Source organism: Staurois parvus, unplaced genomic scaffold (assembly GCF_062004578.1).
Source record: "Staurois parvus isolate SC_StPar_1 unplaced genomic scaffold, SC_StPar_1.0 ptg000287l, whole genome shotgun sequence".
Lineage (NCBI taxonomy): Eukaryota > Metazoa > Chordata > Amphibia > Anura > Ranidae > Staurois > Staurois parvus.
In genome coordinates, this window is record NW_028318083.1 from 34,279,844 (window position 1) to 34,302,362 (window position 22,519).

Here is a 22,519-nt window from a genome sequence, read left to right on the forward strand (position 1 = left end):
AGTAATTTTGGACCACTCCTCTTCACAAAACTGTTTCAGTGTAGCAATATTCTTGGGATGTCTGGTGTGAATCGCTCTCTTAAGGTCATGCCACAGCATTTCAGTCGGGTTGAGGTCAGGACTCTGACTGGGCCACTCCAGAAGGCGTATTCTGTGCTGTTGCAGCCATTGTTTTGTTGAATTACTTGTATGCTTTGGGTCATTGTCCTGTTGCATCACCCATCCTCTGCGGAGCTTCAGTTGGCGGACAGATGGTCGTACGTTTTCCGACAAAATGTCTTGATAAACTCTGGAATTCATTTTCCCATCAATGACAACAATCCGTCCAGTCCCTGAGGCAGCAAAGCAGCCCCAAACCATGATGCTCCCTCCGCCATGTTTTACAGTGGGGATGAGGTTTTGATGTTGGTGTGCTGTGCCTTTTTTTCTCCACACATAGTGTTGTGTGTTCTTCCCAAACAACTCAATCTTGGTTTCATCTGTCCACAGTATATTTTGCCAGTAGTGCTGTGGAACATCCAGGTGCTCTTTTGCAAACTTCAAACGTGCTGCAATCTTCTTTTTGAACAGCAATGGCTTCCTCCGTGGTGTCCTCCCATGTACTCCATTCTTGTTTAATGTTTTCCTTATTGTAGATGTCTCAACAAAAATGTTAGCATGTGCCAGAGATTTCTGTAGGTCTTTAGCTGACACTCTGGGATTCTTCTTTACCTCATGCAGCATTCTGCGCTGTGCTCTTGCAGTCATTTTTACAGGACGACCACGCCTAGGGAGAGTAGCAACAGTGCTAAACTTTCTCCATTTGTAGACAGCCTGTCTTACCGTGGACACATGAACATCAAGGCTTTTGGAGATACTTTTGTAACCCTTTCCAGCTTCATGCAAGTCAACAATTCTTGATCGTAGGTCTTCTGAGAGCTCTTTTCTGCGAGGCATGGTTCACATCAGACAGTGCTTCTTGAAACCAGTAAACCCAAAACAGGTGTGTGTTTTTTAAGGGCAGGACAGCTGTCAGCAACAAATCCAATATCATCACACTGATTGGAGTCAATGTTGGCTCACTCCTGGCTCCAATTAGCTCTGGGAGAAGTCATTAAGCTGGAGCCTCACATACTTTTTCCTCCCTGCACTGTGAATGTTTGCATGTTATGTGCAATTAAACCATGGCAACATCTAATGTTTGTGTAGTATTATGTTCAGCAGACTGTGTTCTTCTATTGTTGTGACTTAGATGACGTTCAGAGCACATTTTATGCCCAATTCATGCAAAACTCCATGTAATCCCAAGGGGTTCACATACTTTTTCTTGCAACTGTATACTGGCTGGGGCTAGGATTCAAGGTCCTCCCTGGTACAATGGAACTGATAGTAATTTTAGTTTATACACTATAGAAAGGTTTATTAGACTGTTTTATTAAAAGGTTAAAAGGGCATTTTTTATAATGTACTACGGAAAAGATGGCTTACTGAGAAACACGCAAGAATGGATTACTGCTCGTTACACTTCATCTGTGCTTCATTACTACAGAGGAACTGTACTTGGATTTTTAGGGAGAATATGACGGTCTAATGGCTTGCATGAGATGAAAGCTAAGTGCTTCTTATAGTGCTCCTAAGTATATATTCCTGCTCTCTTCATTGCAGCCTCTTCAGAAATTACATCTTCTCAAATGCCAGCATTGATTTCCTTATGTAACTTTTTATTATAAGAGATGGATTCCTACTGTTTACATTACGTTAAAGCTTGGCGTTCTTTATTATTTTATAGTGTGATGGTAGTTTGGCTGCCTATGGATTATACACATTTGCATACAGAGTTTGAGTCTATATTATTACATAATTACACATAATATAAAATTTGTGTGTGTTTATTTTGCTCTAAAAGTAGTAAAAAGATGGCAGTTTTGCAGTGAAAATGCTCCTTGTGACCATTATGTATGCATTTCGGTAATTGAATAAATAATAAATATAAAGGTAATGTATATTATGTTTCTATTGAGTGCAGTTTCAAAGTTATAATTACAGTATTTGCCTTTTTTTATGACTTTCACATTTTTACATGTATGTTCTTCCATATATTTGTTAGTTTATTAAATAAAGATATTTGAAGATTAGCCACTAGAGGGAGCAAACGCTGAACTTGCAGTAATTCCAAGCTTTCAGCCCCACAGGGAGGGTATAGTTTTTAACCCTTTGGCCAACCTAAAACTTGCATTGTCAGACGTAGCAATAAAGTAAAAGCACTGTCAGCACTGCAAAACAGGATGTAAAACCTAGTTTTTTAGTGAGCAATTATGGCTGCCCCATGTCCATGTTCCTAGAATGAAAGCTTTTAAAATAGTAACATAAATACTAAAAATATTACATTACTAGATAATTTCCTTCAGAAGAAGAAAACATTAGCATAGCTATGCTGTCCCTATTACACTATACAATTTAAATTCACCGACACATTTGCTAGTGAAGGTTTTATTGCATATTTGCTAACATTTGTTGGCACACCAGGCTATTTTGCTTACAACTGCTAGTTACATTTGTAGTACTTATAATATAGGAAACATGCATCTGGCAAATGGCCTGCAAATGTCATAGATACACATTGGCACAGTGTGGGCGGGGCCAAGGGGGGAGGTTGCCCTGGATGAAAAAAAATTCATAGGGGCTCACTACCTCTCAACCATCCCCAATTCTGTGGAACTGTCTTGGCTCCACAAAGTCACCTGGACGGGGCATGCTAGCACTGAGCACCAAGGGCATCTGCCCCGCATCTCCTGTAGGTCTGTTGCAGAATTTCAGGGAGGAGAAATTGCAATTGCAAAATTGAGGCCATATGACCTAGTGGGTGGGGAGCAGTTAAAAAAGATTTGTGCTGGGGTTGGATTTATGCTGGGAGGAGTGATGGTGGGGCCAGGTTGGGGTTGGATGTACCATTGCATGTACAACAAGCTGGCAACTTTTGAATTGGAACTCTCCACAGTGCTGAAATGATATAGTTTTACACAGTTCTCTGAGATCTCTGTTAAAATATTAAGCCAGGGTGAACTGATTAAAGGGTAACTCCACTTTCTTGGGAAAAAAAATCAGCAAATACAATTGCTACATATAAAAAAATGACCTTTCTGATCTGCAGCTGCTGTAAGTTTATGAAACATTTAATGCAACATGGCAACCTGAAAGCATTCTGTACATTGTTGGTATACAGAACACCCCCAGAAATGGTATTTCCTGCCTGTGTGATTGGCTCACTGATATTCCCAGAAATCTGCACAAGTCGGATTTCAGGCATCTCCTGCAATAGGGATTTCAGTTTTGGTGAGATACTAATCAAGTGTTAATTTGGTTGTAAACCCTTACCTATACCCAGTGAAGTGATTGGCCTTAGGTGATACACAGAGATGAAGCAAATCCTCTTACATAAATTGTACCTGTTTATCTAGTCTTCTCTACAGCACCTCCATTTAAAGTGCAGAATTTATACAGCTTGTCTAGGTTTGCAGAAAGCAGGGGGCGGAGAGCCGAAATTACATTCTGCGTGTCTCAGTGAGTAGAGCTCTGAGAGCTGACTGGGGTGGAAGAGACACACCCCTCTCCACAAAGCTCAAAGGAACAGAGCTGAAGCTGTCAATCACAGGTTGTGTGCGTGAAGTTCCTCCCCTGTCAACTTTTTTTTTCTCTTGGTTTCAGAAGAAACCTGGGGCTCTCTCCCAGGCTCCGCCCTCCAGCCTTCTTCTCAGTCCATTTTCCACCCGACACTGCCCCCCACTATTTCTAGGCTCTGTGATACTTAAAACGGAGCTCCACCAAAAAGTTTCGCTTTAAGCCTTTGCCCCCCGCTCCCCATGAAGACGCAAGCTGTCACAGCCGGGTGCCCACACTGAAGATGATGGCACCAGGGAGAGAAGATGGCTGGTGAAACCAGCCATGGACCAAGCGACAGGTAAATGGCTGTATTTTAAAAGTCAGCAGCTACAGTTTTTGAGCTGCTTTTATTTTTTTTCAGGTGGAACTCCGCTTTAAGGGTTGCCTTAGTCACCATGGCCAGCCTCCTGCCAGGAGATTGGCTAAGGTCCCTCAAACATGCAGATCTGAGCCTCCTCCCCTCCTCTGTCTCTCCTCCAGAAAGCTCTCAGGTTTCTGGAGAGGTGGGAGGGCTCTAGAAGCCCTGACATTCAGAACCTCCCTAGCCTGTCCTGATGTGAACTCCTGCCTCACCCACAGACTGGTGACTTACAGGTCTTACTCAGGACTTACTCAGCCTCTGTCTAAAAAGAACAAAACACTCCACAGCCTGTCTAACCTGGAGGGCATTACAGGTGTATTAGCACTGACAACAGTGCTCACAATGATCAGCTTTTATTTATTGATATAAAACATTTATTCCAATAGGAAAAACATTTTTTTTTCTGTAACTGCTTATAGAGTGGTAGCTGCAGTTTGGCTTCAGTTTTTTTAGTGTATCAAAATCTGCTAGTACATCTAACAATCTCCTACCCCCAGACTGACAATTCTTCTGCCCAAAGGTGCCCCTGTGCTACTTCATCTGGAACGAAGGCACCATAATACATTGTATAACTGGCCAGATCACCAGAGGGTATAAAAAAGCCTAAAAAAAATAAAACTGACGCAGCCACCATCTAGTGATTGGTAAGCTGCAAGATATTACATTATTGATTTTGGGTTTAATACCACTTTAAATTGTATTATCAATAGGGCACTACATTACACGAATGTCATGTAATATAAACGGCATCATTATTTTTAAATATATATGTTATATGTTCTCAGGGTGAGAAGCTGTTTCTGGCTCTTTAGTGGTATGGAACACATTCCCTAATACATAGTACAGTCTCTCGAGCACGTCCTTCCATTGGTAGACATCTAGCAGCAGAAAATCAAGAGACTACAAAAAGCCATATAAACAAAATCAAGGAAGAAGCACAGTCAGTTCTAAATCAGCATGTATTGATATTGTGAATATAGATTACAAATGGGCCAGCAGTGGAGAAAATCTGTGCAAAGCAAATCTCTGCACTACTGCTGCATTTTTCTAGCACCCTGCCATGATACTGACAGAGCTAAACGTATTATTTATGTATGCCTTTCACCCAGTCCAATAGGCTGTGTGGTTCCCTGCAATCTAATGGGAAGCAATATGTAGGTAATTTATTCTTGTACGAATATAGTTTTCACAAATTAACGTTTTTAGAAAATGTTGCTTCTGTAGACTAATTGCTCTCCAGTTAGCACTAATGAGGTGAAGTAAATAATCAAATCAGTCCATTAGCATCCCTGCTAATAATTCTAAAAGGTTTTTTTGTGCATAGAAAAGTGAGTGGATCAGAATTGTATGACAAATATGGGTTTATTACCACTTCGGGGTCTCAGGCTTTTCCTCCTTAGGATCAGAATTTTTTAAATATTTCTTTTTTTTCCAGTTTTGTACCATTGTATCCTATTTGTAGGTAATATTCATTTTGTGGGTAGAAGAATAAAAGCTATGGACTTTAAAGAATTTAAGTATACTTAAAGCGGAGTTCCACTCACACTGTAAAAAAATAAAAGTCAGCAGCAACAAAAACTGTAGCTGCTCACTTTTAAAAAACAGCCACTCACCTGCCCCATGATCCCGCGGTGTCCTCCCCGCAGCTCGTTTCACCGGCCATCCTGTGTTCCAGGCACCGGCATGTTCAGCGTGGGCACCTGGCTGTGACAGCTTGCGGCTTCATAGCCGGGTGCCCACTGCACATGCGCAATCGCCTAGGCAATCACAGCAGAAGTGGGAACGGGTAACTGTTAATTTCGGGTACCCACTCCCCATAGGTGACAATCCTTAATGGGGAGCAGGGGACCAGTCTTTAAAGCGCCCTTTTGGATGGAACTCCGCTTTAAGAAGTATAAAAATATAAAACAAGCTCTTACTGACCTCTGTAACTGTTTACTCTATGAAGTAATTCATTATCAAAAATCACAAAAGAAACTCTAAGGCTGATTTCAGATGACAGCTGATAGCAAACCTGGAGCTAGAATTTGTTGAAAGGGCCAGCAGCAAGATCGCTAAGTGACTGCCTGTTTTCCCCCAGGGAATCACTCCCTCTGTGCCTGAGGCAGCGAGATATAACTCCCATCACTAGAAAATGTGATTCAGCAGTGAGGCCTGCAACAGAGGGAGATTTGCTGTATCTGGCTACAAAAGAGCATTTCTATAGGGACAAACGGGCAGCCTTTTTCACAATCCTGCCACTAGATTTGTCTCTAGTCCTAGAATCATTCATCTGACTTGAGCCTAAGCCCCCATTTACAAATGAACATGTTTCTGCTTGTTTCCCTATGCCTGACTACACCAGACTAGGCATAATCCCATTCTTTATAATTGTTCCTGTTAACACTTGCATGCTCAGTTGCCCTGCGCTCTACACCCTACACTCCTATAGAACTGTTCACCCCTTGCCCAGTACAGGGCAAGCTTGGTCATACCTTATAGTTTTTGAAATGGGAATGAGGGACACTTATTAGCAAAAGTATGTAGGAATAGGACACACCCCTGCCATGGCCCCTTAAAGGAGAATTATATATAAAAAAAACATTACTTAAATCCACAAGTGCTTTTTTTTAACCACTACCATTCCTATATTCTGACTTTTGAAATTTACAAATGCAGCAATTTAGAAATTGGATGAAAGCTTTAACAATTCGAAATATTTTTTAAAAGATAAATAATGCATTTTATATACAACTATACAGATCAGACAAAAATGAGGGACAAATGAGGAGGAAAAAGGGACAGAAAGACTTTGCTCCAAATCAGAGACAGTCACTTGAAATTAGAGACAGTTGGGAGCCATGGCTTGATACACGTACAAAATCACCATAACACCTGTAATATGCCTAAAAAAGTGCTTCACAATCACCAGAATGCTTTACTCAGGTGTGAAGGCAGGCTAAAGTTGGGTTGATGCTTGGCCCTGTTACTGGCGACTGGTTCCCATATACTGGGACCATAATCGCAGCATAGAGTACCTAGGAACCTAGCCTGGAAGTCAAGAGTGATGAAGTGGGCCTCGGGAGGAGAACAAGCATGGGTCCAAGAGAAGTGTGCTTCCTGTACCCAATAGTAGCATGTGGACCATAGTCACTGGGAACGAGGTGATAGAATTGTTGGGTTGGTGGAGACCAGTACGAGCTCCATGGTACCGTCTCAGATATGCCACACACCTGGGGAGAGGTGAAGACTAACAGAAGTGTATCCGCAGTGCATGTGTCAACACTGTCAAATTTTGACCACAGATTACAAAGAGTCAACATGTATGCTCTCGGATTAGTCTCACATTTAATGTAGAGCACTGCCTTAATGCTGATTTCATGTGAACACAGCCTCTGCCTTCCACTGGGGGCGCTGGAAAAAGCTCACCCTGGGGTTCCTGCACTTAGCCCTGCCCACAGGCTTGGAGCCCATTCATATTTGTGCGATTTTGGGGTCGATAGTCACATGACAAGTTGTACCCCATGTTTCCCAATGAATACCATTCATATCTGTGCGACTTGAAAGTAGTCCCTGCACTACTTTGGTCTGACTTTCATATGACTTGAGGGACATAGACTCCAATGTAATTCCTCCAAAGTTGCATGAAAGTTGCACCTGAATGACATACATGTGGCTTGTGTGTGACTTTGCACAACACAATCAACCATCCTTGGTAAAAGCCAAAATCACACTCATCCAAAGTCGCATCAAAGTTGCATCTAGTCGCAATGACTATCGCACGACTTTGACGTTGCACAAGTGTGAATGGAGCCTTATACTGTCTACTGAACGTGATAGAGGTGATAGTTTTTGCAGTGGATGCAAAGCAAAGTATAGAAACTGTGTCATGTGAACTCCCCGGTCTTCTGAGGACTAAAGTACCAGACCAGTAATAGTATATGTCTAGGAGAGCCGATACATTCAGATAAGATCAAGACAGGGTTAAGGTACTGGAAGATATAACAACTTTCTGGCAGTTCTTCATTAATCTGCGGCTACACAGGAGACTTTTAGAATCTCAGTCATGCTGCTAAAATGGCCAGTGATTAATCTCTAGGAGTAGCAATTGATTGTTAAAAGATAAGTGCATGATTAGACATGAAAAGTAAATGTGTTTCCCTCCAAGCTCTCAGGGATTGGGTTTTCATATTCTAGTCGCATGTGCCCTGCAGCCACTTAAGATGTTCTTCTTATGGGGTTACAGTCAGGATGTATGTGCAGAACATGATATTCTGCAACACTGAGTGTGCTGCAATACAACGCTGTTCTTTTTTTGATGCGTAAATACCATCATTAGCTGATCCCTTAGTTTGCCATTCTTTTGGAATGATACCCCAATGCACTTACTCAGCTCCACACAATGCGTGTGCATTATAACACACTACAAAGCACAGATGTGAACAGGGGTGGACTGACAACTCATGGGGCCCCCCGGGCAATAGGGGATCATGGGGCCCGTGTCCTTGCCCAAACTCAACAAAAGCCTATGAATAAGGTACCGGGCATCTCATGGGGCCCCCTACTGACCTCGGCCCTCGGGCAGTGCCAGAGTTTCCAAATGGTCATTCGGCCCCTGGATGTGAACCACCCATACACTGTGGTACACTGAGATTTAAAAAAAAAATGTTGTAGGTCTGTTAAATCCCTGCGGTACATGCGCAGCGTGTTCTAATGTAACTTAAAGCAGAGCTCCACCCAAAAGGGGAAATTCCACTTTAAGGCTTCATCGCTCGCTCTCTGTTAAGGATTGGCACCTTTGGGATGGGGGGGGGGGGGTACCGAAATTTGACAGGTACCCACTCCCATTTTTTTTTCTATCTTTGTCTGGACCTTTGCTTTAAGGATTCGTTTACGCTTTGGCAGGGACCACCACTCCTCTGAAAAGCAATCCACGTTTGGATCACTTTTCAGAGGTGTTTGACAGGCAGTGAAGAGGCAATATGTCATCTGCTCACTCCCTGTTTTAACCCCCTAAATACTGCAACCTGAGAGCTGCAGCGCACCCCCATTCACTTGAATAGGTCGCGTTTGGACAAATGTGATGGGGGTTTAATTCCTGCTGCGAATACATAGCAGAGCATGTGTACACTCCCACCCAATGCCTTTGCAACTAAAGGGGAAGTGGTTGAGGGACTTTAAAAATGCAGCTCAACTGTGTAGTTTTAACTGCTTGCCCACCACACTATAGCAGAAATACTGCTACAGGGCGGCAGGGCTGTGCAAAATCATGCATATATACATGATCTAACATTTTTGGGCAGGGGGCCGTTCAGCTGTTGATCACTGGGTCCCGGCCGATGATTCCCCGCCAGCACCTTGCGATCACCAAGTATCACTGACGGGGAGAGGTCTGTATATAAACTATACAGATTTCTCCTGTCAGCTCCAGCACACTGCTTTGTATTGCTCTGCACAGCAGAGCAATACAAAGCAATGCGCTGACACTGCAAAATGGCACACAGTTAACCCTTTGATCGCCCCAGATGTTAACCCCTTCCTGCCCAGTGTCATTAGTACAGTGTCAGTGCTTTTTATTAGCACTGATCACTGTATTAGTGTCACTGGAGATGTCAGTGGCAGTTAGTCAGTTCCCCCAAAGTGTCAGAATGCCTGCCGCAGTCCTGCTATAAGTTGCTGATCGCAACCATTATTAGTATAAAGACAAATTCCAGTATATATACCGCCATTTGTATAACTTTCACGTAAATCAATTAATTTACACGTATTGGGATTTTTTTTCTAGTAAAGACATGTAGCAGAATACATTTTGTCCTAAATTTATGACGAAATTTGATTTTTTAAATTTTTTTACTAGACATGTTTAATAGCAAAAAGTCAAAAATAGTTTTTTTTTAAAAATTGTTGGTCTTTTTTTGTTTATAGTGCAAAAAATAAAAAACGCACAGGCAATCAAATACCATTTGTGGGAAAAAAGGACATAAATTGTGTTGCATGACCGCCCAATTGTCAGTTAAAATAATGCAGCGCTGTATCGCAAAACATGGCCTGGTCAGGAAGGGAGGATAAATCCTCAGGAGGGCAAGTGGTTAATGCCCCCCCTTGCACCCCTAATCACAAGAGTAAGCGAGCCCTAAAAGTCTGTATTGGTCCTAAACAAATAAACAAACATTTGAATATGAAATCAACCTCAAATGAATGGAGCATCATGTAGTCCTGAAAGATAAATCACTACTACATGCTACTTGTGTAATTTACTTGATCGTTAAACATATGTAACTAAGAGCTTACCTTCAGTTTCCACAGGTAGCAATTAATCATTTAAGCTGAACTCCAGGCAGGTATAAAAGACACACAATAAGGCTTGTAACACACGGCCTAAAATGAAGTATATGGATGTACACTGTAAAATCCATCTGTTGGGTCCAGGAGCCAAAGCACAATTAGTCTGTACTGACCCTGGGCCCTCGGGCAGTGCCCAAGCGCCTAAATGGTCAGTCCGCCCCTGGGACATATGTTGTATAGGGGAATCTCTGATGTGATGGGGACCTCTGACATGACGAAGGTGACTGATGTGATGGGGGGACCTATGTTGTGAAGGATAATCTCTGATATGATGGGGATCTCTGACATGAGGGGGGTGTCTGTGATGTGATGGGGGACCTCTGATGTGAAGGGGGTATCTCAGATGTGATGGGGGACCTCTTATGTGAAGGGGTATCTCAGATGTGATGGGGGGACCTCTGATGTGAAAGTGGTAAATCAGATGTGATGGTAGGACCTCTGATGTGAAGGGGGTATCTCAGATGTGAAGGGGGACCCCTGATGTGATGAGGACCTCTGACATGAAGGGGGGACCTCTAATGTGAAGGGGGTATCTCAGATGTGATGGGGGGACCTCTGATGTGAAGAGCAGGGGCGGACTGACAACTCATGGGGCTCCCGGGCAACAGGGGATCATGGGGCCCCTGTGTCCTTGCCCAAACTCAAAATAGCCTATGAAAAAGGTACCAGGGGCATCTCATGGGGCCCCCTACTGACCCCGGGCCCTCGGGCAGTGCCTGAGTTTCCAAATGGTCAGTCCACCCCTGGTGAAGAGGGTATCTTAGATGTGATGGGGGGACCTCTGATGTGATGAAGACCACTGACATGAAGGGAGTATCTCAGATGTGATGGGGGGACCTCTGATGTGATGAGGACCTCTGACATGAAGGGGGTATCTCAGATGTGATGGGGGACCTCTGATGTGAAGGGGGTATCTCAGATGTGATGGGGGACCTCTGATGTGAAGAGGGTATCTCAGATGTGATGGGGGGGACCTCTGATGTGATGAGGACCTCTGACATGAAGGGGGTATCTCAGATGTGATGGGGGACCTCTGATGTGAAGGGGGTATCTGAGATGTGATGGGGGGACCTCTGATGTGAAGGGGGTATCTCAAATGTGATGGGGGGACCTCTGATGTGAAGGGGGTATCTCAGATGTGATGGGGGAACCTCTGATGTGAAGAGGGTATCTCAGATGTGATGGGGGGACCTCTGATGTCATGAGGACCTCTGACATGAAGGGGGGACCTCTAATGTGAAGGGGGTATCTCAGATGTGATGGGGACCTCTGATGTGAAAGTGGTATCTCAGATGTGATGGGGGGACCTCTGATGTGAAGAGGGTATCTCAGATGTGATGGGGGGACCTCTGATGTGAAGGGGGTATCTCAGATGTGATGGGGGGACCTCTGATGTGATGAGAACCTCTGACATGAAGGGGGAACTCTAATGTGAAGGGGGTATCTCAGATGTGATGGGGGGACCTCTGATGTGAAGAGGGTATCTCAGATGTGATGGGGGGACCTCTGATGTGATGAGGACCTCTGACATGAAGGGGAGAACTCTAATGTGAAGAGGGTATCTCAGATGTGAAAGGGGACCTCTGATGTGAAGAGGGTATCTCAGATGTGATGGGAGGACCTCTGATGTGAAGGGAGTATCTCAGATGTGAAAGGGGACCACTGATGTGAAGGGGGTATCTCAGATGTGATGGGGGGACCTCTGATGTGAAGGGGGTATCTCAGATGTGATGGGGGGACCTCTGATGTGAAGGGGGTATCTCAGATGTGATGGGGGGACCTCTGATCTGAAGGGGGTATCTCAGATGTGATGGGGGGACCTCTGATCTGAAGGGGGTATCTCAGATGTGATGGGGGGACCTCTGATCTGAAGGGGGTATCTCAGATGTGATGGGGGGACCTCTGCTGTGAAGGGGGTATCTCAGATGTGATGGGGGGACCTCTGATGTGAAGAGGGTATCTCAGATGTGATGGGGGGACCTCTGATGTGATGAGGACCTCTGACATGAAGGGGGGAACTCTAATGTTAAAGGGGTATCTCAGATGTGATGAGGACCTCTGACATAAAAGGGGGAAGTCTAATATGACAGAGAAGAACTCTGAGAAGATGGAGGGTCCTCTGACATGAAGGGATCCCAGGCAGGCATGTTTTACATTTCATATGGGGGTGCCTCCAGATTCTGCATACATGTACAGGGTTCAGTGAGTGGAAACAAGTTGAGAAGCAGTGTTGTGATCTCCGGGGGTCTTCCCCCCGTCAGTCACGATGGTGACCACTTCAGTAGACAGAGCTGAGTGGCCGGTGGCCCCGGATTTCAGCACACAATGCCATCATTGTGCGGATCTGTGAGTCAGACATTGGTGGTCCCTGGACCTCCTCCATCCCCTCCGATCACATCCCTGTGTACAGCATACAAGGCGGAACTACGTGGCTGCAATCGCAGAGTGTCCGACAATCCGTGTACACGGCGAGGATGTGAGGAGCCCGGGTGCCTGGGAAGCGTCCAGTGGGCAGCCGCCTGTCAGCAGCCCGCACCGCCTCCTCCTCCATCCAGGAGCATGGCCACATCGCACTGATCTACCATGACACTGAGGATCAGCAAGAAGAACACTCTGCTGCTCCTACTTTTCTGGGTCTGCTGCTGGATCTTTGTCACCACTTTCCTCTTCGTTCACCGGACTGTCTTCTCTGATCGCTGCACCGACGAGGAGAGCACCAAGATCCTGGCAGGGCTGGTATGTACCCAAGACCGATGTCTGCCCGTCTGTAGTGGAGGGGATCGCTGATCTCTACTACAGCACTTCTCTATGTCCTTAGGGTGCTCAGCTCTCCCATAGACTCCTTGTAGTCTGATTGTTCCTGGTTCCAGCACAGGATCCCCCCACCCACCTCCTGGATCCTGTATTATATATCTTCGACTCTACTTGTAGAACATCTGACATCATATTCACTTTATTATTTCACTGTATCAGATTAGATTGTATATATGGATACATTGTTATGCTGGAAGAGTCCAGCGTTTACCAACTGAGCTGGTCATTGAACATAATGTGGAGAGAAATATTTTACTTCTGTGTGCTGTGATTACAAACTAGACAAGATCTAAACCAGGAATGACAACTTTATAGTCATAGATAGTGGAAGATCCTCTACATGTGTAACATCTGGATTAGTACATTGTATGTGGACCAAGTTCAGTTTAGATTGTAGATATAGTCTTTTGATACAGAAGAGTTGCAGTGTTTATAGCATTGATCTGATCATTGTACATAATCTGGAGAGAAATATTTTACTTCTGTGTGCTGAGTACTAGACAAGATCTGAACCAGAAATGACAATCTACTACTTTATATTAATGTAGATTGTAGAAGATCCTCTAGTATACTTGAAGAACATCTGGATTATTACATTGTATATGGGACCAGGTTCAGGTTAGGTTATATAAGTATTCTTATGATACAGAGGATTTCCAGTGATTATAGCAATGATCTGATCATTGTACATAATATGGAAATACATATTTTACTTCTGTGTGCTGAGTACTAGACAAGATCTGGACCAGAAATGACAATCTACTACTTTAGATTAATGTAGATTGTAGAAGATCCTCTAGTATACTCGAAGAACATCTGGATTATTACATTGTATATGGGACCAAGTTCAGGTTAGGTTGTATAAGTATTCTTATGATACAGAGGATTTCCAGTGATTATAGCAATGATCTGATCATTGTACATAATATGGAAATAAATATTTTACTTCTCTGTGCTGAAAACTAGACACTATCCAAACCAGAAATGACACCTTTATAGGAATAGATTGTAGAAGATCCCCTAATAACGTACTTGTACTACAATTATTACATTGTATATGGAACCAAGTTCAGTTTAGATTGTAGAAATCTTCTTTTGATACAGAAGAGTTGCGGTGATTATAGAATTGATCTGATCATTGTACACAATCTGGATATAACTATTTTACTTCTCTCTGCTGAGAACTAGACAATATCTGAACCAGAAATGACAATCTACAAAGTTACATTAATGTAGATTGCAGAAGATCTAGTAGTTTTGTAGAACGTCTGGATTACATTGTATATGAAACCAAGTTCAGGTTAGATTGTAGATATATTCTTTTGATACAGAAGAGTTCCAGTGATTATAGAGCATTGATCTGATCATTGTATATAATCTGGATAGAAATATTTCATTTATTTGTGCTGAGAACTAGACACTATCCAAACCAGAAATGACACCTTTATGGGAATAGAGATTGTAGAAGATCCCCTAACGTACTTGTACTACAATTATTACATTGTATATGGAACCAAGTTCAGTTTAGATTGTAGAAATCTTCTTTTGATACAGAACAGTTGCAGTGATTATAGCATGGATCTGATCATTGTACATAATCTGGATATATGTATTTTACCTCTCTGTGCTGAGAACTAGACAAGATCTGAACCAGAAATGACAACCTACAACTTTATATTAATGTACATTGTAGAAGATCCTCCAGTAGTCTTGTAGAACATCTGGATTATTACATTGTGTATGGGACCAAATTCGGGTTAGATTGTTAGATATATTCTTTTGATAAAGAGAAGTTCCTGTGATTATAGTATTGATTTGATCATTGTACATAATCTGGATAGAAATATTTTACTTCTCTGTGCTGAGAACTAGACAAGTTCTGAACCAGAAATGACAATCTACAACTTTATAGTAATATAGATGGTCAAAAAACAACTAGTTTACTTGTAAAGCATCTGGCATCATGTTAACATCTGAATGATTACTTATAATTGCTCCAAATTCAGGTTAGATTCGTCATTTGATATGGGGCTCCATTTGAAGAGTTCCAAGGTATATAGCATTGCACTTAATCTGAATAGAAATATTTACCTCTGTGTGCTCGGACTGTAAACTAGACAAGGTCTGAACCAGAAATGACAACCTACTACTTTATAATGATGTATATTGTAGAAAATTAATAGTGAACTTGTAGAACGTCTAGATTATTACATTTTACATTGCACCAAATTCAGGTTAGATATATCATTTGCTACATGGCTCCTTTAGAAGAGTTCCATTGTATATAGCATTGTACAGGTTATTGAAATAATCTGAATAGAAATGTGACTTTAAACTAGACAATATCTGAACCAGAGATGACAACCAACAACTTCACAGTAATATATAATGTTGAAGATCCATAGTTTACTTTTAGAACATCTAGAATATTGCATTGTATATTGCACCATGTTTAGATGGTAGGAGGCATATTTTCATACAGGGCTATTTTAGAAGAGTTCCAGTGTTTATAGAACTGAACTGGACATTGTACATTATCTGGAGAGAGATATTTCAATTCTGTGGGCTGCGACTGAGAAACAGACAAGGAGATCTATATCAGAAAAGACAATACACAAAATGTAAATTGTAGAAGATGAGAGTGTATTTGTAGAACATCCGGCATTATGTTAACATCCAGATTATTACATTGTATATGTATTGCACCACGTTCCAGTTAGATTATAAAATCATTCATTCATTTTAGAAAAGCTCCAGTGTATATAGTATTGATTCATTGTACAGAAATCTGGGTATAACTATTTACTTTTGCGTGTTGGGACTGTAAACTAGACAAGAATATCTGTGTTAGAAATTAAATTCTATAACTAGATAAGGTTTGTATATCTATAGCCATAATATAGATTGTAGAAGATAATTTTGTATACATGAACAACATCTGGCATTATGTTTAACATCTGGATTACTACATTGTGTAGTGCACCAAATTTAGATTAGATTGTATAAATCAGTCATTCTCATCCAGGGTTCTGTGGATCCCTAGGGTTCCTCCAGAGGTGTCTCAGGGTTCTTTGAGCAATTAACAATTGCTGCCTCTCAGCTACAGTATATCATTAATGACAACAATGATCTTTTAAGCAATCTGTAAACTATCTGTAACCACTAATATAAGAAGCATTCCTCCCACTGACCATCAATATAAGAAGCATTCCTCCCACTGACCACTAACATATGAAACATTGCTCCCACTGACCACTGATCTGTGATGTATTCCTCCCACTGACCACTGATATATGATGCATTCCTCCCACTGACCACTAATATATGATGTATTCCTCCCACTGACCACTAATATATGATGCATTCCTCCCACTGACCACTAATATATGATGCATTCCTCCCACTGACCACTAATATATGATGCATTCCTCCCACTGACCACTAATATATGATTCATTCCTCCCACTGACCACTAATATATGAAGCATTCCTCCCACTGACCACTAATATATGATGCATTCCTCCCACTGACCACTAATATATGATGCATTCCTCCCACTGACCACTAATATATGAAGTATTCCTCCCACTGACCACTAATATATAATGTATTCCTCACATTGACCACTAATATATGAAGCATTCCTCCCACTGACCACCAATGTAAGACATATTCCTCCCACTGACCACCAATGTAAGACGTATTCCTCCCCCTGACCACCAGTGTAAGACGTATTCCTCCCACTGACCACCAGTGTAAGACGTATTCCTCCCACTGACCACTAATATATGAAGCATTCTTCCCACTGACTACCACACTAATGCACCATAGGTTGTATATCTAGTAATTATTGTCAGAGGTTCCTTGAGAACAGACACCTAAATTAGGGGTTCCTCCATCTTAAAAAGGTGGAAATTAAGTTATACAAGTCATCTTTTGATACATGGTTCCTTCATAAGAGTCCCAGTGTATATACTGTATGTATATGTATTGAACCTGTCATTGTGCATAATCTGGATAAATATGTTTACCTTTGTATGCTATTACTGCAAACTAGATAACATCTGGAGCAGAAATGACTTTATAGTAATGTAGATTGTAGAAATCTATACAGTTGCAATAAAAAGTATGTGAACCCCTTGGGATTACGTGGAGTTTTGCATGAATTGGGCATGAAATGTGCTCTGAACGTCATCTAAGTCACAACAATAGAAGAACACAGTCTTCTGAACATAATACTACACAAACATTAGATGTTGCCATGGTTTAATTGCACATAACATGTAAACATTCACAGTACAGGGAGGAAAAAGTATGTGAACCTTTAGACTTAATAACTGGTTGACCCTCCTTTGGCAGCAATAACCTCAACCAAACATTCCCTGTAGTTGCAGATCAGACCTGCACAACGATCTGGAGTAATTTTGGACCACTCCTCTTCACAAAACTGTTTCAGTGTAGCAATATTCTTGGGATGTCTGGTGTGAATCGCTCTTAAGGTCATGCCACATCATTTCAATCGGGTTGAGGTCAGGACTCTGACTGGGCCACTCCAGAAGGCATATTCTGTGCTGTTGCAGCCATTGTTTTGTTGAATTACTTGTATGCTATGGGTCATTGTCCATCACCCATCCTCTGCGGAGCTTCAGTTGGCGGACAGATGGTCGTACGTTTTCCTGCAAAATGTCTTGATAAACTCTGGCATTCATTTTCCCATCAATGACAACAATCCATCCAGGCCCTGAGGCAGCAAAGCAGCCCCAAACCATGATGCTCCCTCCGCCATGTTTTACAGTATGGATGAGGTTTTGATGTTGGTGTGCTGTGCCTTTTTTTCTCCACACATAATGTTGTGTGTTCTTCCCAAACAACTCAATCTTGGTTTCATCTGTCCAGAGTATATTTTGCCAGTAGTGCTGTGGAACATCCAGGTGCTCTTTTGCAAACTTCAAATGTGCTACAATATTCTTTTTGGACAGCAATGGCTTCCTCCGTGGTGTCCTCCCATGTACTCCATTCTTGTTTAATGTTTTCCTTATTGTAGATGTGTCAACAAAAATGTTAGCATGTGCCAGAAATTTCTGTAGGTCTTTAGCTGACACTCTGGGATTCTTCTTTACCTCATGCAGCATTCTGCGCTGTGCTCTTGCAGTCATTTTTACAGGACAACCACGCCTAGGGAGAGTAGCAACAGTGCTAAACTTTCTCCATTTGTAGACAGTCTGTCTTACCGTGGACACATGAACAACAAGGCTTTTGGAGATACTTTTGTAACCCTTTCCAGCTTCATGCAAGTCAGCAATTCTTGATCGTAGGTCTTCTGAGAGCTCTTTTCTTCGAGGCACGGTTCACATCAGACAGTGCTTCTTGAAACCAGTAAACCCAAAAGAGGTGTGTGTTTTTTAAGGGCAGGACAGCTGTCAGCAACAAATCCAATATCATCACACTGATTGGAGTCAAGGTTGGCTCACTCCTGGCTCCAATTAGCTTTGGGAAAAGTCATTAAGCTAGGGCCTCACATATTTTTCCTCCCTGCACTGTGAATGTTTAACTGTTATGTGCAATTAAACCATGGCAACATCTAATGTTTGTGTAGTATTATGTTCAGCAGACTGTGTTCTTCTATTGTTGTGACTTAGATGATGTTCAGAGCACATTTTATGCCCAATTCATGCAAAACTCCACGTAATCCCAAGGGGTTCACATACTTTTTCTTGCAACTGTATACTTGGTGAACATCTGCTATCATGTTTAAGATGTGGAATGTCACAATGCACCAAGTTCAGGTTAGACTGTATAGATCAGTTTTAGATATACGGTTCCTTAGAAGAATTCCAGTATTTATATCACTGAACTGGTCATTGTACGTAATGTGGATAGAAATATTTTACCTCTGTGTGATGTAACTGTGAATTAGACAAAATCTGAACCAGAGATGACAATCTAGAACTTTATAGTAATGTAGATTCTGAAAGACCATCTAGTGCACTTGAAGAACATCTCACATCATGTCTAATATCTGGATCATAACTTTGTATATTGCACCAAACTCAGGTTAGATTGTGTAAATCATCTTTTGATATTTGGCTCCTTTGGAAGAGGTTTGGTGCTTATAATCCTGAATATTTTACTTCTGGGGACCGTGATTGTGAACTAGGAAGATCTGTATCAGAAAAGACCATCTAGAATGTCATGATAATGTAGCTTGTAGATAATCAGGTGTAAGGGCTAAAATTAGCTTTATACATAGAAATTAAAAAGATTATTACTAGGTGGAAATGTAGACGGTGATGTAAGGGGTATGAATGTTGAGGAAGCCTGACTGTTAGCAGCTTTAATGGGATATGAAGATCAGTAGGATAGGAAAGAAAGTGCCATGGCTTTCACAGCTTCTTATGGGTGCTGTTGGTCTTCTCTGCGAACCTCTACACATAAGGCTGTCATACATGGGAGAATGACTGACTGGTTTTGATATGTTAGCCCATCAGCTTTTTGAAGGCCACATGCAATTTTTTGCTAACTTTGGGCAAAAATACAATGCCACACTTGCACTGAATAAAGGTTCATTATCGTCACTATGCACAAAATGAGATGATTACTTACCAGGGGCGGACTGACCATTTGGAAACTCGGGCACTGTCCGAGGGCCCGGGTGTCAGTAAGGGGCCCCATGAGATGCCCCTGGTACCTTTTACATAGGCTTTTTTGAGTTTGGGCAAGGACACAGGGGCCCCATGATCCCCTATTGCCCAGGGGCCCCATGAGTTGTCAGTCCGCCCCTGTTACTTACCAATCAAATCAATTATCAACTATGCTGGAAAATGTTTGCACAATTACTAAAGCTTTTTCCAGAAGCGATTGTTATTCCTCATGTCATAACCCCTCCACGGTCTAATTTAGTGGTCTCCAAACTGTGGCCCAGGTGGCTCGTTACTGCTCGTTACTGCTCTTTGCTTGTCTTTATCGGGCCCTCATGGGCACTATTCCTCCAACTGATGCCAATGATGGGGCACCATTCCTCCCAATGGCATCAACAATGGGACACTATTCCTGCCACTGATACCAACAATGGGACACTATTCCTGTCACTGATACCAACAACGGGACACTATTCCTGCCACTGATACCAACAACGGGACACTATTCCTGCCACTGATACCAACCATGGAACACTATTCCTGCCACTGATACCAACAATGGAACACTATTCCTGCCACTGATACCAACAATTGGACACTATTTCTGCCCCTGATACCAACAATGGGACACTATTCATGCCACTGATACCAACAATGGGACACTATTTCTGCCACTGATACCAACAATGGGACACTATTTCTGCCACTGATACCAACAATTGGACACTATTGCTGCCACTGATACCAACAATTGGACACTATTCATGCCACTGATACCAACAATGGGAAACTATTTCTGCCACTGATACCAACAATTGGACACTATTCCTCCCACTAAGACTAATGATGGGGTACTGCTTACTCCCATTGATGGCAGGGCAATTTCTTTTCCCACCAGCCACAGCCTGCCCCTGAAGGACAGTAAATGTGCCCTTTGTTTAGAATGTTTGGAGACCCCTGGCCTAATTATAACAATTAACAATCTAGTCAATTACTTCACCTGCAAGCACTGAATATTGTATAGCCACAAAATAAGTATAAGAGATGTATACATTGATCACTAAACCAAATGTATTATTCTTATGACACAGCCCAAGTCATCATGAAATCACTTTAGCTACATGCTTGTTACAGTCAACTATGACTACACAAATATTTTCTATACAAAAAGATTTAAATCCATCACCTCTTTGGACTTGCACAATCATGACATTGCTGAATTATGTTCCTCTTATTATTTTAATACCATTACACAATGAATCTGATCTCACAGGAGTCACACATCTCCCATGTATGCTAGCACTATGATACATTTATAGCACAAGGCATCTGCTGAAAGCTCTAAATCAGCTTTGCAGAATTGAGAATATTTTATCATAATAAATACACGTACCTATTCATCATTGTTATCATACCCATGGTATGCTACAGTTGTTATATTGTCATTAACATGAGTGAAGAGCTATGTGTTAGAGTGAAAGTATACCAAAAGAAGGTCATACAAAACATGCCTAGGATTGCCCCAATTATCTGAGATTCTGGATGTCAAAATGTGTCAAGCATCCTTTGCTCAACAACAAAAAGAGTTGGAACATCTCCTGGAAAATTGTGTGAAGTTTACTGGAAACTCAATAAGACACAGATGAGGCACTGTATAAACAATTCTAAAAATGCACATCATATTGAATTGAAATTTGTGAACCTGCCTTGAGGAAACATGTCAAAGTTTTACTTAGTAGGCGAAGATAACTGTTGCAGCTTGAAAACACTAGATGGCACCGAACAGTTTTAAATGCTTTTAGTAGATATTACATATGTTTTGCATGTTGGATATGTGTATTATAATTAAAACATGAATTGAAAAACATGATCATCTGCTGTTATTGATTAAGGCAGAAAAAACAAAAAAGTATGAAACCCACAACAACTGATCATCCTTGAGGTCTCATTACATCCCTGGTGCCCAACTTGCAGCCCCAAGTACTTGTTGTGTGGCCCGTGCACCCCAGCAGCCTGTAATGAGAGCATTGCTTTATAACATCAGGAGTAACATCAGGATCTCTACTAGTTTCATGTAACACATTTTGAGTCTGTCACTGTCTTATGAAGTATGTCTCAAGCCTTTAACCCAGCCTTTCTCAACTTCTTTGACATGGAGGAATCCTTAAAATAATATTCAAGTCTCAGGGATCCACCACCAATGTCCACAACTCAAAGGACTGGGTGGACAGTGGGAAGAATGCTTCTTATATTGGTGTATAGCAAAAAGAGTACTTCATACTTTGGTGGTCACTGGGAAGAGTGCTCCATACAGTGGTGGTCAGTGGAAAGAATGCTCCTTACATTGGTGGTCACTGGGAAGAGTGCTCCATACAGAGGTGGTCAGTGGAAAGAATGCTCTTTACATTGGTGGTCAGTGGGAAGAATACACCTTACATTGGTGGTCAGTGGGAAGAGTACTCCTGACATTGGTGGTCACTGGAAAGAAAACTTACAATGGTGGTCACTGGAAAGAATATCCCTTGTATTGGTGGTCAGTGAGAAGAATACACTGGATGAACCCAAGAGTTCCACAGAACCCTCGTTGAGAAAGACTGCTCTAATCATAGCAGCATATCCACAGTCTTTGACCATCATTTCCTCTAGTACGTTTGCAGTCTTCTCTAGCAATACTGAATATTATTTGTGTCTTTTTGCTGATGTCAGGGGCCTCAATTAACATCCCTTTATACCTCGTAGGTT

General features: G+C 42.0%; 1 protein-coding gene across 1 annotated transcript in view; it reads left to right on the top strand.

Annotated features, from left to right (window-relative positions):
- Positions 1-12,436: 12,436 nt before the first annotated feature.
- DIPK1C (divergent protein kinase domain 1C) overlaps positions 12,437-22,519 on the top strand; it is a 144,516-nt gene continuing 134,433 nt past the window's right edge. The window contains exon 1 of the mRNA XM_089682379.1: positions 12,437-13,060. Coding sequence (XP_089538505.1) covers positions 12,908-13,060 — 153 coding nt within the window. The 5' untranslated portion in view covers positions 12,437-12,907. The remainder of the gene's footprint in view (positions 13,061-22,519) is intronic.